This window comes from Heloderma suspectum, chromosome 6, assembly GCF_057233095.1.
Source record: "Heloderma suspectum isolate Gila_16-S chromosome 6, 16-S_ref, whole genome shotgun sequence".
Lineage (NCBI taxonomy): Eukaryota > Metazoa > Chordata > Lepidosauria > Squamata > Helodermatidae > Heloderma > Heloderma suspectum.
Window position 1 is genome coordinate 125,808,911 of NC_139463.1, and position 12,485 is coordinate 125,821,395.

The 12,485-nt window shown below is 49.9% G+C and overlaps 4 protein-coding genes across 4 annotated transcripts; 2 read left to right on the forward strand and 2 right to left on the reverse strand.

Moving 5' to 3' along the window:
* Positions 1-403: 403 nt before the first annotated feature.
* On the reverse strand, positions 404-2,463 carry LOC146343081 (histone H4). Its single transcript, XM_084806634.1, has one exon. The coding sequence runs from the start codon at positions 2,215-2,217 to the stop codon at positions 1,906-1,908; it is 312 nt and encodes a 103-aa protein (XP_084662760.1). The 5' UTR covers positions 2,218-2,463; the 3' UTR covers positions 404-1,905.
* LOC146343082 (histone H2A type 2-C-like) lies at positions 615-3,468 on the forward strand. The gene has a single exon (XM_084806633.1). It carries the CDS (start codon positions 1,043-1,045, stop codon positions 1,424-1,426), a length of 384 nt encoding a protein of 127 aa, XP_084662759.1. The 5' UTR covers positions 615-1,042; the 3' UTR covers positions 1,427-3,468.
* Positions 2,566-4,381, reverse strand: LOC146343083 (histone H1.2-like). The gene has a single exon (XM_084806631.1). It carries the CDS (start codon positions 4,379-4,381, stop codon positions 3,701-3,703), a length of 681 nt encoding a protein of 226 aa, XP_084662757.1. The 3' UTR covers positions 2,566-3,700.
* Positions 2,607-3,468, forward strand: LOC146343084 (histone H3). Its single transcript, XM_084806632.1, has one exon. The coding sequence runs from the start codon at positions 2,607-2,609 to the stop codon at positions 3,015-3,017; it is 411 nt and encodes a 136-aa protein (XP_084662758.1). The 3' UTR covers positions 3,018-3,468.
* Positions 4,382-12,485: the final 8,104 nt, after the last annotated feature.

Genomic DNA, 12,485 nt, shown 5'->3' on the forward strand with positions numbered 1-12,485 from the left:
TAGGGGATTGGAATGCTAAAGTAGGAAGTCAAGAAATCACCGGGATAACAGGCAGACATGGCCTTGGTGTACAAAATGAAGCAGGACAAAGGCTAATAGAGTTTTGCCAAGAGAACGCGCTGATCATAGCAAACACTCTATGAAAAAAAATTTTACTGAAAGAACTGGGCATGTTTAGCCTTGAGAAGAGAAGACTGAGGGGAGATATGAGAGCGCTCTTCAAGTACTTGAAAGGTTGCCACGGAGAGGAAAGCCAGAATCTCTTCTCGAGCATCCCAGAGTGCAGGACACGGAATAATGGGCTCAAGTGACAGGAAGCCAGATTCCGGCTGAACATCAGGAGAAACTTCCTGACTGTCAGAGCAATACGACAATGGAACCAATTACCTGGGGAGGTGGTGGGCTCTCCCACACTGGAGGCCTTCAAGACGAGGCTGGACAGCCACCTGTCAGGGATGCTCTGACTTGGATTCAGATTGTCATAAATCTCTACTTTCTTTCTCTCAGAGTAAAAGTGGAAGACAACCAGGATTTTAGATAGATCCCTGCCCTGCAAAGTACAGGGTAGCAAAGGTAAGATATTTTCTTTTTCTTAACTTTTATTTTTTGCCTTTAATAAAATAGTTTTAAATCGTGCTGTAATTGAATATAAAGTCCGCAAGAAAAATATCAACCAGGGCCATTCCCTTCCATTTATAAGGAATCCACTGCATCTGTCGTGCAGTCGGAATCTCCCCTAACACGCTCACCACTACTTTCCCGAGTCACAACAGCAACAAGGTGACCCCACTTCCGAAAGCAAAACATGCAAATATGAGGCCTCCCAACGGTACATTGCCATAGGATGATGTAAAAATAAACTGTGCTATTGGGTCATTTGAAAATCACTTTCTGATTGGCTTGAAGAAGCCACACAACCAATCCTTCAGCCAATCAGAATTGCAAACCGGAATCTCCAGGCGTAAATAAATAGACGGCACTAAAACTTGCTAGTGACTCTTTCCTCCTTTCCGTTCGTGCTTCTGGGAGAATTTCTTGCGCCATGTCCGGCCGCGGGAAGCAGGGCGGCAAGGCCCGGGCCAAGGCGAAGACGCGCTCCTCCCGGGCGGGCCTGCAGTTCCCGGTGGGCCGCGTGCACCGCCTGCTGCGCAAGGGCAACTACGCCGAGCGCGTGGGGGCCGGCGCGCCGGTCTACATGGCGGCCGTGCTGGAGTACCTCACGGCCGAGATCCTGGAGCTGGCCGGCAACGCGGCGCGCGACAACAAGAAGACGCGCATCATCCCGCGCCACCTGCAGCTCGCCATCCGCAACGACGAGGAGCTCAACAAGCTGCTGGGCAAAGTCACCATCGCGCAGGGCGGCGTCCTGCCCAACATCCAGGCCGTCCTGCTGCCCAAGAAGGCCGAGAGCCACAAGGCCAAGTGAGGCCGCTGGCGGGAGGCTTCGCCCGCGCCGCACCCCAAAGGCTCTTTTCAGAGCCGCCTACGGTGCCCTAAAAGAACTGATTTCCTCTGTCGAGGCGTTGTGACGTGGGCCCCAATAACTGCGCTACTAGGGGAGATGGAAGTACTTCAAGCTGCGTGGGAGGGCGGCTAGGCTGTTTTTATACCGTCTCCTGAGCGTCGGCCGTCACTCCTAGGCCTTTAGGGACGCTGTAGGCTTGCCGACTCCCGGGACGTGGTGCACACTTCCCGCCCCACACTATAATAAACCGGAGCCATTAAGGTACTTGTTTGAAGTTCCACCATTTTTGCTACTAACTTCCATGGCTGTCTCAATTCCTCCCCACAATACACCTAATTTTAAAACTTCATTCGTTTTACCAGAAATTCAACTCATTTCATGAAAGCGTGGGTGGCCCTTAAAAGGGCCTTTCCAAGATTGCTCTCTTGATCTCTGGAGAATTAACCACCGAAGCCGTACAACGTGCGACCTTGCCGCTTCAGAGCGTACACCACGTCCATGGCAGTCACGGTCTTCCTCTTGGCGTGCTCAGTATAAGTCACCGCATCTCGGATGACGTTCTCCAGAAAAACCTTCAACACGCCGCGAGTCTCCTCATAGATCAACCCCGAAATGCGCTTGACTCCTCCACGGCGAGCCAAACGACGGATAGCCGGCTTAGTAATGCCTTGGATGTTGTCACGAAGCACTTTCCGGTGTCTCTTGGCACCGCCCTTGCCTAAGCCCTTGCCGCCCTTTCCCCGACCAGACATCTTGGTACCTCACTCTTTCGCAACTCAGCGAACACAAAATGAAGCTACTAGCCTCAAGGCCTTAAATATACAATAAACCGACCAGAGAGAAAACTAAAGCGCGAACGTGGCATTGGGTTTCTATAGGCTGAATTGGTCCAATCAAATAGAACGTGTTTGCAGCTGCCTAATGAGAGCGCTTTTAAACAACAAAACTGGGTCGGCGCCCCTCCCCTCTACCTTCGACGAAGCGCGGTCTTCTCTAGCCAATTGTTTTTCAGCCCAGGAAATTCAAACTTTCTAACGGACGCCGCACAGGGTTTAGCCAATCAGGACTGTGGGAGCCGTCTATAAATACCCAGCAAACCGTTTCATTTTTTTCATTTATTGTGGTTCTTGTAAGGAAAGGGATGGCTCGTACGAAGCAGACAGCGCGTAAGTCTACTGGCGGGAAGGCGCCTCGCAAGCAGCTGGCTACTAAGGCGGCTCGGAAGAGTGCGCCGGCTACCGGTGGTGTGAAGAAGCCCCACCGCTACCGCCCTGGGACGGTCGCCCTCAGGGAGATCCGCCGCTACCAGAAGTCTACAGAGCTGCTCATCCGGAAACTGCCTTTCCAGCGCCTGGTGCGGGAAATCGCCCAAGATTTCAAGACTGACCTGCGCTTCCAGAGCTCTGCTGTGATGGCCTTGCAGGAGGCGAGCGAGGCCTACTTAGTTGGTCTTTTTGAGGATACCAATCTGTGCGCCATCCACGCCAAGCGGGTCACCATCATGCCCAAGGACATCCAGTTGGCTCGCCGCATTCGCGGAGAGAGGGCTTAAAAATTAATCCCACGGTAGGGGCTCCTACCTTCAGAAACCCAAAGGCTCTTTTAAGAGCCACAACATCTCCGTAAAGAGTGCTGATAGTTCACGTTGAGAAGTCGGGCGCAAAGCAATTGCGACAACACTCGGCTTTAAAAAATTTCCCGAAATTATTTAAAGCCAAGTCGCGCTTATTTACGTGCGTTGCGTGTAACCCGCGTGGGTCCAGGTTCGGGTTAGCGCGCGCCAGTTGCATAGAAATAAAAGGCGAGGCTCAGCTGCGCTCTTGGCTTGTCCGCCCCAACCTTCCTGAAAGGGATAGGCCCATTTTGCCCACCCTTCGCAAAATTCGAATTCGAAGCTTGTGTGCAGTCAGCAGGACGGCGACTAAGGCTGCAATTATACACGCCTACCTGAGCTCATGAAACTCAATGAGGTCTTACGCCGGAGTGGGCATGTATATAGTACAGATTCCTGTGAAAAAATACTGGGGGGGGTCTGCATAGTAAAAGTACCCGGAAGCTATCCGTTACACCGAATGAACCAACGCGATCGACACGGGGAAGCTTGGCTCGCATTACTCGCACCCCCTTCTAACGTCCCCTAAATGCGTGAGTCAGCACTCCTCTGGAACTTGTGGGTGGCTCTTAAAAGAGCCTTTGGGGTTTAAAGGAGCGGGTCGCGGCTAGGAGTTTTTACTTTTACTTCTTTTTGGGCGCCGCCTTCTTGGCCTTGGCTACCTTTGCTTTGGGGGTCTTCGGCTTAGCTTTGGGCTTCGCCGCTCTCGCCTTGGCAGGACTCCTGGCCGCTTTCTTGGCTTTAGCGGCGGCTGCCTTGGGTTTCTTGGGGCTCTTGGCCGCCTTCTTGGCCCCTCCTGCAGCCGAGACGGGCTTCTTGGCCACCTTCTTGACGCTCTTCTTGGCCCCGGCGGCCCCCACCGCCTTCTTCACTTTCTTGGCTGCGCTGGCGGGCTTCTTGGCGGCGGGCTTCTTGCTCTTCGCGGCCGCCGCCGCGGGCTTTTTCTTGGCCGCCGCCTTATCCTTGGTCTCCGCCTTCTTGTTGAGCTTAAAGGACCCCGAGGCGCCCGTGCCCTTGGTCTGCAGCAGGGTCCCCCGGGTCACCAGGCTCTTGAGCCCCAGCTTGATGCGGCTGTTGTTCTTCTCCACGTCGTAACCGGCGGCGGCCAGGGACTTCTTCAGGGCGGCCAGGGAGACCCCGCCGCGCTCCTTGGAGGCCGACACCGCCTGGGTCAGCAGCTCCGTCACGCTGGGCCCGGAGGGCTTGCGGGACTTCGGGGCGCCCGCCGCCTTCCTCGCCTTCTTGGCGGGGGCCTTCACCGCCGGCAGCGGCGCCACGGGCGCAGCTGGAGCCTCCTCGGTCATCTCGCAGTCGCGTTCAGCCAATCGACGCCCCCCGCGCCAACTCGCTACAGCAGGAGCCGAATAGACGCGGCGGGGGCGCCGCCTGGTATTTATAAGGGAGGAGCCGCGCTCTGATTGGTGCGTTTCAGGCAGGGCTCTTGGGCCGCCACACTCGGCTGGTCGTCCTCGCAACTTTGTGTTTCTTAATCTGCACAAAAGCGCCAATTAATCAAAATCCCGTCCACGGATCACTCCCATTCCAGGCGGGGTCGATGGGGAGGATTTGGGCTTTCGGGGACCTGCTTTTCACGCCCAGGGGAAGCAAGACGGGTCTGGAAAAGAGGGGAGAACTCAGCCTCTGCCTGCGCCTCCAGCCTGCAAATGTGTAAACTTTTGCTTTTCTCTGAAAATAGCGAAGGCTCCTTTTAATAAGTTGTTATGGAAGGTCTTGGATAAGATACCCTGGAGGGTCTGTACCTCGGCAGTGAAGAAAGGAAGATTTTTCGGCTGATAATTTTAAGGCAATCGCTTCTTTAATTGGGTCAAGTAACACATCTGACCATGAGCTTCTGACTAAATTGACAGAAGGCATTATTGCTCTGTTGGCCCCACAAAATGATCAACAAAGTAATGCAGGGGGATTCCGATTATTTTAAGTAGCCCGATTTCAGCTAATGGGTGAAAATTTCATACAAATGTTAAAAATCAGGCTTGTTTGCACTTGTCTGAAAGTCCTCTAAGGAAGGGTCTGCTTCTCTCCATCTCTAGAAGTTCCTTAATTAAATATATTTAGATTATTATTCATTTGTCTTTTTAAAATTAGTTTAAATAAATTTAAATAACACTTCAACAGAAGGGTCTCCCCCCACCCCCAAGGACAGTTGAAGGAATATAGTTTCTCCTAAGCTAGCATTAATTAGTGCAAACCTCAGAAAGTTAGTTGCAAAGAAGTCCCACCTGTATGTTTACAAATAACACAGCTTTTTATTATGTGTATATAACAAATGCTTTTTTAGCACCTTAAAAACTAACATAGTTATGTTGTGGCATAAATGCTATCCTTGCAAATCTACATACACAGGGGAAATAGAAGGAAAAATGTAAACAATTGGACCCAAAAGCAATGTAGCAGTGTGTGTCACTGGTACGTAAAGTTCAAACCTATACAACGTCAGAGCAGTGTCCACTCACAACAGCAGTAATTGGCAATGTAACTGACAGAAGGCTTTTAAAAAACTACAATTAAATTTTATTTATTTATTACATTTATTAATCACCCATCTGGCTGGTCACCCAGCCACTCAACAACAAAACAGTTTAAAACAATAAAATACTACATTAAAAACATATTTCTAAAAATACCCTAACCCACCCCAAATGCCTGCCTGAACGACCATGTTTTTAATGCGTGGCAGAAGCTCATTAGAGAGGGGGCACGTCAAAGTTCCCTAGGGAGGGAGTTCCACAGAGTGGGAGCCACCACAGAGAAGGCCCTCTCCCTCGTCCTCACCAGCCTAGCTGTCCTGGCTGATGGGCCAGAGAGAAGGCCATCTGAGGCTGATCTTGTTGAGCGGCCTATCTGGTATTGCTGGAGGCACTCCTTGAGGTAGGCTGGGCCAGAACCCAACCCCTCCAGGCCGTCCAGGAGGATACCGTGGTCAACGGTATCAAAAGCTGCTGAGAGGTCGAGGAGAACAAGGAAGGAGCATTCACCCCTATCCAGAGCCCTCCTCATATCATCCACCAAGGCGACCAAGGCCGTTTCTGTCCCATGCCCAGGCCTGAAGCCCGACTGAAATGGATCCAGATAATTGGCTTCTTCCAAGTGTGCCTTCAACTGCATCGCCACCACCCGCTCAGTCACCTTGCCCAAAAATGGCAGATTCAAGACTGGGCGAAAGTTGTTCAGAACTTGGGGACCAAGGAGGGCTTCTTGAAGAGCAGTCTTACCACTGCCTCCTTGAGAGCTGATGGCATCACTCCCTCCTCAAGGGAGGCGTTCACCCACTGCCCTGATCCCCTCACCTCTGCAGCCCATAATGAGCCAAGATGGGCAAGGATCAAGTAAGCAGGTGGTCAGCCTTACAGATGAAAGCAACTTGTCTGCTTCATCAGAAGGAAGAAGCTGGAACCGATCCCACAAAACTGGTTTGCCACAGACTGCCTCTTGCTCACTAACTGTATCCACAGCGCACTCCCCGCTTCTCCAGAAACAAACACAAGGTCTAGTGCATGACCGGCTACATGGGTGGGCCCAGTTGGAATATGGTGCAGCTCCCAGGAAGCCATGGTCTCCATGAAGTCCCGAGGTGCTCCTGTGAGGATGGCCTCCGAATGTACATTAAAGTCCCCCAACACTGATAAGTTAGGGGACTGCACATGCGCATCAGAGACCACCTCAAGCACCTCGGCTAGGGAGTCAGTCGTGCAGCGGGGTGGACGGTACACGAGCAGAATCCCCAGACTGCCCTTCGGGCCCAACCTCCAGTACATGCACTCAGCTACCTTGGTCTCCCGGAGAGGGGGTCTGGTGAAGACCAAGGACTCTTGGTAGATAACAGCCACTCCCCCTCCCCAATCCCCAGCCCTCGGCTGCTGTCTGTGCATACGAAAACCCGGCTGGACACATGGCCGCCAGAGTTGGAGCAGCGGCCTCAGCCAGCCAGGTCTCCGTAATACGTGCTGGGTCCGCACCCTCGTCCAGGATCATGTCATGGATAAGGGATGTTTTCTGGGTATCAGACCTGGCATTGCAGAGCAGGAAATGAAGGCCAGAGGATGGAGTCACGCCTCCCCCAGCCATCCTTTGGCTCTGGACAGGCCCGGAGCAGGGGACAGATATTACGCATCTCCCCCTTGCTCCCCTTACCTGGCATGGCTGCCCCTCGTGCTCCGCCAGCACCTGCCGCCCAGCCTCGGTATGTTCTGGCCCCCAACGCTCCCTCCACTGCCTCCATCAGGTGGACGCTTCCGTGGTCATGTGGCCAGCATGACTGAACACCGAGGTGCACGGAACGCTGTTACCTTTCCCGCCAAAGTGGTACCTATTTATCTACTTGCAATGTCTTGCTTTCGAACTGCTAGGTTGGCAGGAGCTGGGACTGAAGACGGGAGCTCACTCCGTCATGCGGCACTCGGGTCGCGAACTGCTGTCCTGCCGACCTTCCGGTCTGCAGTTCAGCGTCTTAACCACTAAGCCACCGCAACCCATATCAGGCAGGCTACTCACCCCTAAAAACACAACAGAATCCCCCCCAAACCCACCCCCACCAGCAATTAAACAAAAAACAAAACAATACATCCCCCTTACAAATACTGCCAGGCAGGAGTCCACAGGGAGAGCAGTGGTAGTAGCGGCAGTGGCGGCGGCAGCAAGCAGGCATGCCCTTTCCGGGGTGGTGGCTTCTCCTGAAGATCCTGGCTCTGGATTAGTTGCCTAATCTCAGCTTCATGGTCTTCCCCACCAACAATTAAAAAAAAAAAATCCCCTTTAAAAATATTGCCAGGTGGGAGTCTGTGGTGGTGGCATCCCCTGCAGACCCTGGCTCTCCAGGGTCACGTTGGTCAGTCGCTAATGATCTCCTCCAGTTATGTGGCCTTTTATTTGCTTGTTCTGAACGTTTCAACTACTTTGGTAGGTGGATCAGCTTTAGTGCTCTAGAGATGTACCTGTAAATTACATGGAATTGCAAATTGATTTCATGTATCTGAAGAAAAAAATGTTACAGTGCAATATTATGCATACCTACTCAGACATAAGGCCCTTTGAGTTCAATGGGACTTACCTAAAAGTAAGTGTGTACAGGACTGCAGCCTTAGACTTGAAGATGCCATGCCATGAGATTCATTTTTGTGCTTGCTGTAACAGATGAACAGGCCTACCTCTGTGGATGGTGTTGTGTATGTGTGCTAAGGATTATTAATTCACCACACCCATACAATGGACAGAAGAATGTAACCTGACAGACTGTTAGAACAAGGACAAAACACATTTACACTTTGGACAAAGGTCAGTCGCTAATGATCTCCTCCAGTTATGTGGCCTTTTATTTGCTTGTTCTGAACGTTTCAACTACTTTGGTAGGTGGATCAGCTGTAGTGCTCTAGAGATGTACTTGCAGGACTGTCTCTTTTGCAAGTGTTGAGTCCATGAGATGCTTGCATCTGCTGCCACAGTGGTCCTCTGTGGACAGGCTGGTGTGGGAAACCCCAGTTCGAATTCTGTCTCACCCATGGAACCACTGGGCAAGCCCGGGCTGAATTAACACATGCTTTGGGATGCCCTATCACTCACTGACCTACCTACAACATCAGGTGGTATTAATATGTATGAAACTGCCATTAGGAAAGGCATGATAATAACACAGTTGATATCATACCACCCTTATACAAATCCACACTTCGGGCACTGTGTATAGTTCAGGTCATTGCACCTCAAAAAGGATCTTGTAGTGTGGGGAAAATGGGGGGAAAAGGGTTGGGGGACAGCAAAACTGATCAAGGGGTTGGAGCCCTATGAGGAAAGGTTATAATCTCTGGGGCTGTTTAGCGCAGAAAAAAGACAAGGGAGGGAGGACGTGAGAGAGGAGTATAAAACGATGCATGGTGTGAAGAAAGTAGATGAGAGATTTTTCTCCCTTTCTCATATTAGAGTCCTCCCATGAAGCTGAGTGGTGAGAGCCTGAGGACAGATAACAGGAAAATATTACTTCACACAGCATATAGTTAAACTATGGAATTCACCTCCAATCTGGGTGGATTTAAAAGGCGATTAGACAAATTCATCGAGGATAAGGCTACCAGTGGCGACTAGTCATGATAGTTATAGCTATATATTACCTCCAGCATCAGAGGCAGGATGCCAGTTTGGGGGCATGATCAGGAGAGGACTATTGTACTCCTGTCCTGCTTGTGGGCTTCCCATTGGGGCGTCTGGTTGGCTGCTGTAGGGGCAGAATGTTGGACTACAGAGGCCCTTGGTCCAATCCAGTACTGCTTCTACGCTTGTAAAGGAAGTTTCTTTAAGTAATTGTGCTAAAAGGTTTGTTCTGCTTTAAATAGCTGTTGAGTGAAATCTTTTGGCGTTGCACCCAATAAATAAGCAAGTTCTGCCTCCAAATGCCAACTGACCGTAGCCCCTCTTTGGCCTGTAATACAGTGTCTGGAGATCTGTCCTTAGGTAGGGCCTAAACAGGATTGGAGAAGCTGATTCTGAAGTATTTCCTAGGGCACTTAGATCTTCACACCTGATCAGAGGTGGGCAACTCGTGGCTCTCCAGTTGTTCTTGGCCTTCAACTTACATCAGTCCTAGCCAGCATAGCCAATGGTGAGAGACGATGGGAGTTGCAGTCCAACATCTAGAAGGCCACAAGTTGCCCACCCCAGTCCAGACTTTAGAGATGTACACTATTTTGACAGTGTGGTGAAGTGGTTAGAGTGTCAGGCTAGGACCAGAAAGACCCAAGTTCAAATCCCCACTGCACCATGAAGCTCTTTAGGTGGCCTTGGGACAATAAGTCTGTAATCCATTCTTCCATGACCTAATGCCCTGCCTCTAGATGTGTTTGGAGTGCAACTCCCAGGCTGGCTGGGGATGATGGGTGTTGTGCTGATACACACCTGGAGAGCACCAGGTTAGGAAAGGCTACCCTAACCCACCTTACAGGGTGGTTGTGAGGATAATATGGGGTGGGGCTTTATGCCATTATCCCACCCACCATCCCCCTTGGAAGAAGGATGGGATAAAGCGTACTAAATAGATGAGGATGTTAATGGTAGGAGCTACCAAATTGCCACCCTTGGAACAGGCATGTTTTACTATCGCATGTACAGATCAAGAAGCTTTCTGACTCCCTTTTCCCCCCACAAAAAAAATTGTTAATGGAACATGAGAGAGTAGGACATGCATTTATAAATTAATTCTAAGGATCAGGGTGTTTCTGACCACATATTCAGGCCAGGAATTGGTTTTAAGTACCAGATCTGAGCTTGCAGTCCTTTCACACACAGATCCATCCCTGGTTTCCCCCAGGCCTGTTTTCCCGCCCACCATCCCCCTTTCTCTGGTATTGTTGAGCATTATCCCTTGAAGAAAGATCTATATGATCTGCAGAGAAACCAGTCACAGACATTTCAACTCGGTGTAAAGGGGTTGTGATTTTAATTCATAAGTGACTTTCTATCTCAGTTCAACAGGTGATTTTTGATACTGAGGAGTGTTTTTTGAGCTTGGTAGGAAGGTACGTGGGCAAAGTAATTGTTATGGTCAATGTATATGGGCCAAATATTGATTCTCCAGCTATGTTTCCTGATTGTTTTGCTAAACATTGATATTACCTATGATTATTTGATTGTGGGTGGGGACTTTTATTTCACCAGTTCACCATAATTGCTTTAGACTATTTTTTGATTTCTACAACTTTAGTATGTCAGATCAACGATTGCAAAACATTGGTGGGGTCAGATCATACCCCAGTATGTTTGGAACTGCAATTTCCTGATACTCCTAGGGGTCCTGGTCTTTGGCATTTTAATGTGTCACTTCTTAATGATGAGAAGTTTAAAACCCAGATGTTAGCTGAACTAACAGAGTATTTCAATACTAATGAGAGTACAGCAGGTTTGTGTGCCACTGAATGGGAGGCTAGTAAAGCTTTTATAAGGGGCCACATTATCTCTTAGGCTTCCTATCAGCTTGAGATCGATAGGCATATGGTCAAGGAACACCTCATTACTTTGAATGAGTTCAACTCTCCAGGGCCAAATGAACTGCATCCTAGAGTAATAAAGGAACTGGCAGAAGAACTCTCAGAACCACTGTCTATTCTCTTTGAGAAATCATGGAGGATGGGGGAAGTGCCAGATGACTGGAAGAGAGCTAATGTTGTCCCTATCTTCAAAAAGGGTAAAAAGGAGGAACCAGGCAACTACAAACCAGTCAGTCTGACATCAATCCCTGGGAAAATTCTGGAGCAGATTATCAAGCAATCCATCTGTCAGCACCTTGAAAACAATGTAGTGATTACTCGAAGCCAACATGGATTTGTCAAGAACAAATCCTGCCAGACCCCTAGTTTTTCCATATTGAAGGCAAAAGGAGAAGGGGACGGCAGAGGATGAGATGGCTAGATAGCATCACCGATGCAATGAATATGAACTTGAGCACGCTCCGGGAGAGAGCACAGGACAGGAAGGCCTGGCGTGCTATGGTCCATGGGGTCACGAAGAGTCGGACACGACTGAGCAACAACAACAAACCTCCCTGGTGGACTGTGGGAATACTGTGGACATCATATACCTCGACTTCAGCAAAGCTTTCGACAAAGTGCCCCATGATATCCTGATGAGCAAACCAGCTCAAAGTGGGCTAGATGAAACAACAATCTGGTGGATCCACAGTTGGCTACAGAATCGGACTCAGAGTGCTTATCAATGGGATCTTCTCAAACTGGGGAGAGAGGTAACGAGCAGGGTACCGCAGGGCTCAGTCCTGGGCCCAGTGCTCTTCAACATTTTTATTTTAATGACTTGGAGGAGGAGGTGCAGGGAATGCTGATCAAATTTGCAGATGACACAGAATTGGGCAGGATAGCTAATACTTTGGAAAACAGAAACAAAATTCAAATTGATCTTGATAGACTGGAGCACTGGGCAGAAAACAACAGAATGACATTTAATAGGGATAAATGCCAAGTTCTGCACCTAGGAAAAAGAAACCAAATGCATAGTTACAAGATGGGGGATACGTGGCTCAACAACACTACAAGCGAGAAGGATCTTGGAATTGTTGTCGATCACAAGCTGAATATGAGCCAACAATGTGATGTGGCTGCCAAAAAGGCCAATGCTATTTTGGGCTGCATTAACAGAAGCATAGCTTCCAAATCCCGGGAAGTACTAGTTCCCCTCTACTCAGCACTGGTTAGGCCTCATCTGGAGTACTGTGTCCAGTTCTGGGCACCGCACTTTAAGAAGGATGCAGACAAGCTGGAGAGGGTTCAGAGGAGGGCAACAGGGATGATCAGGGGACTGACAACAAAGCCCTATGAGGAGAGACTGAAAGAAATGGGCATGTTTAGCCTTGAGAAGACTGAGGGGAGATATGAGAGCGCTCTTCAAGGACCT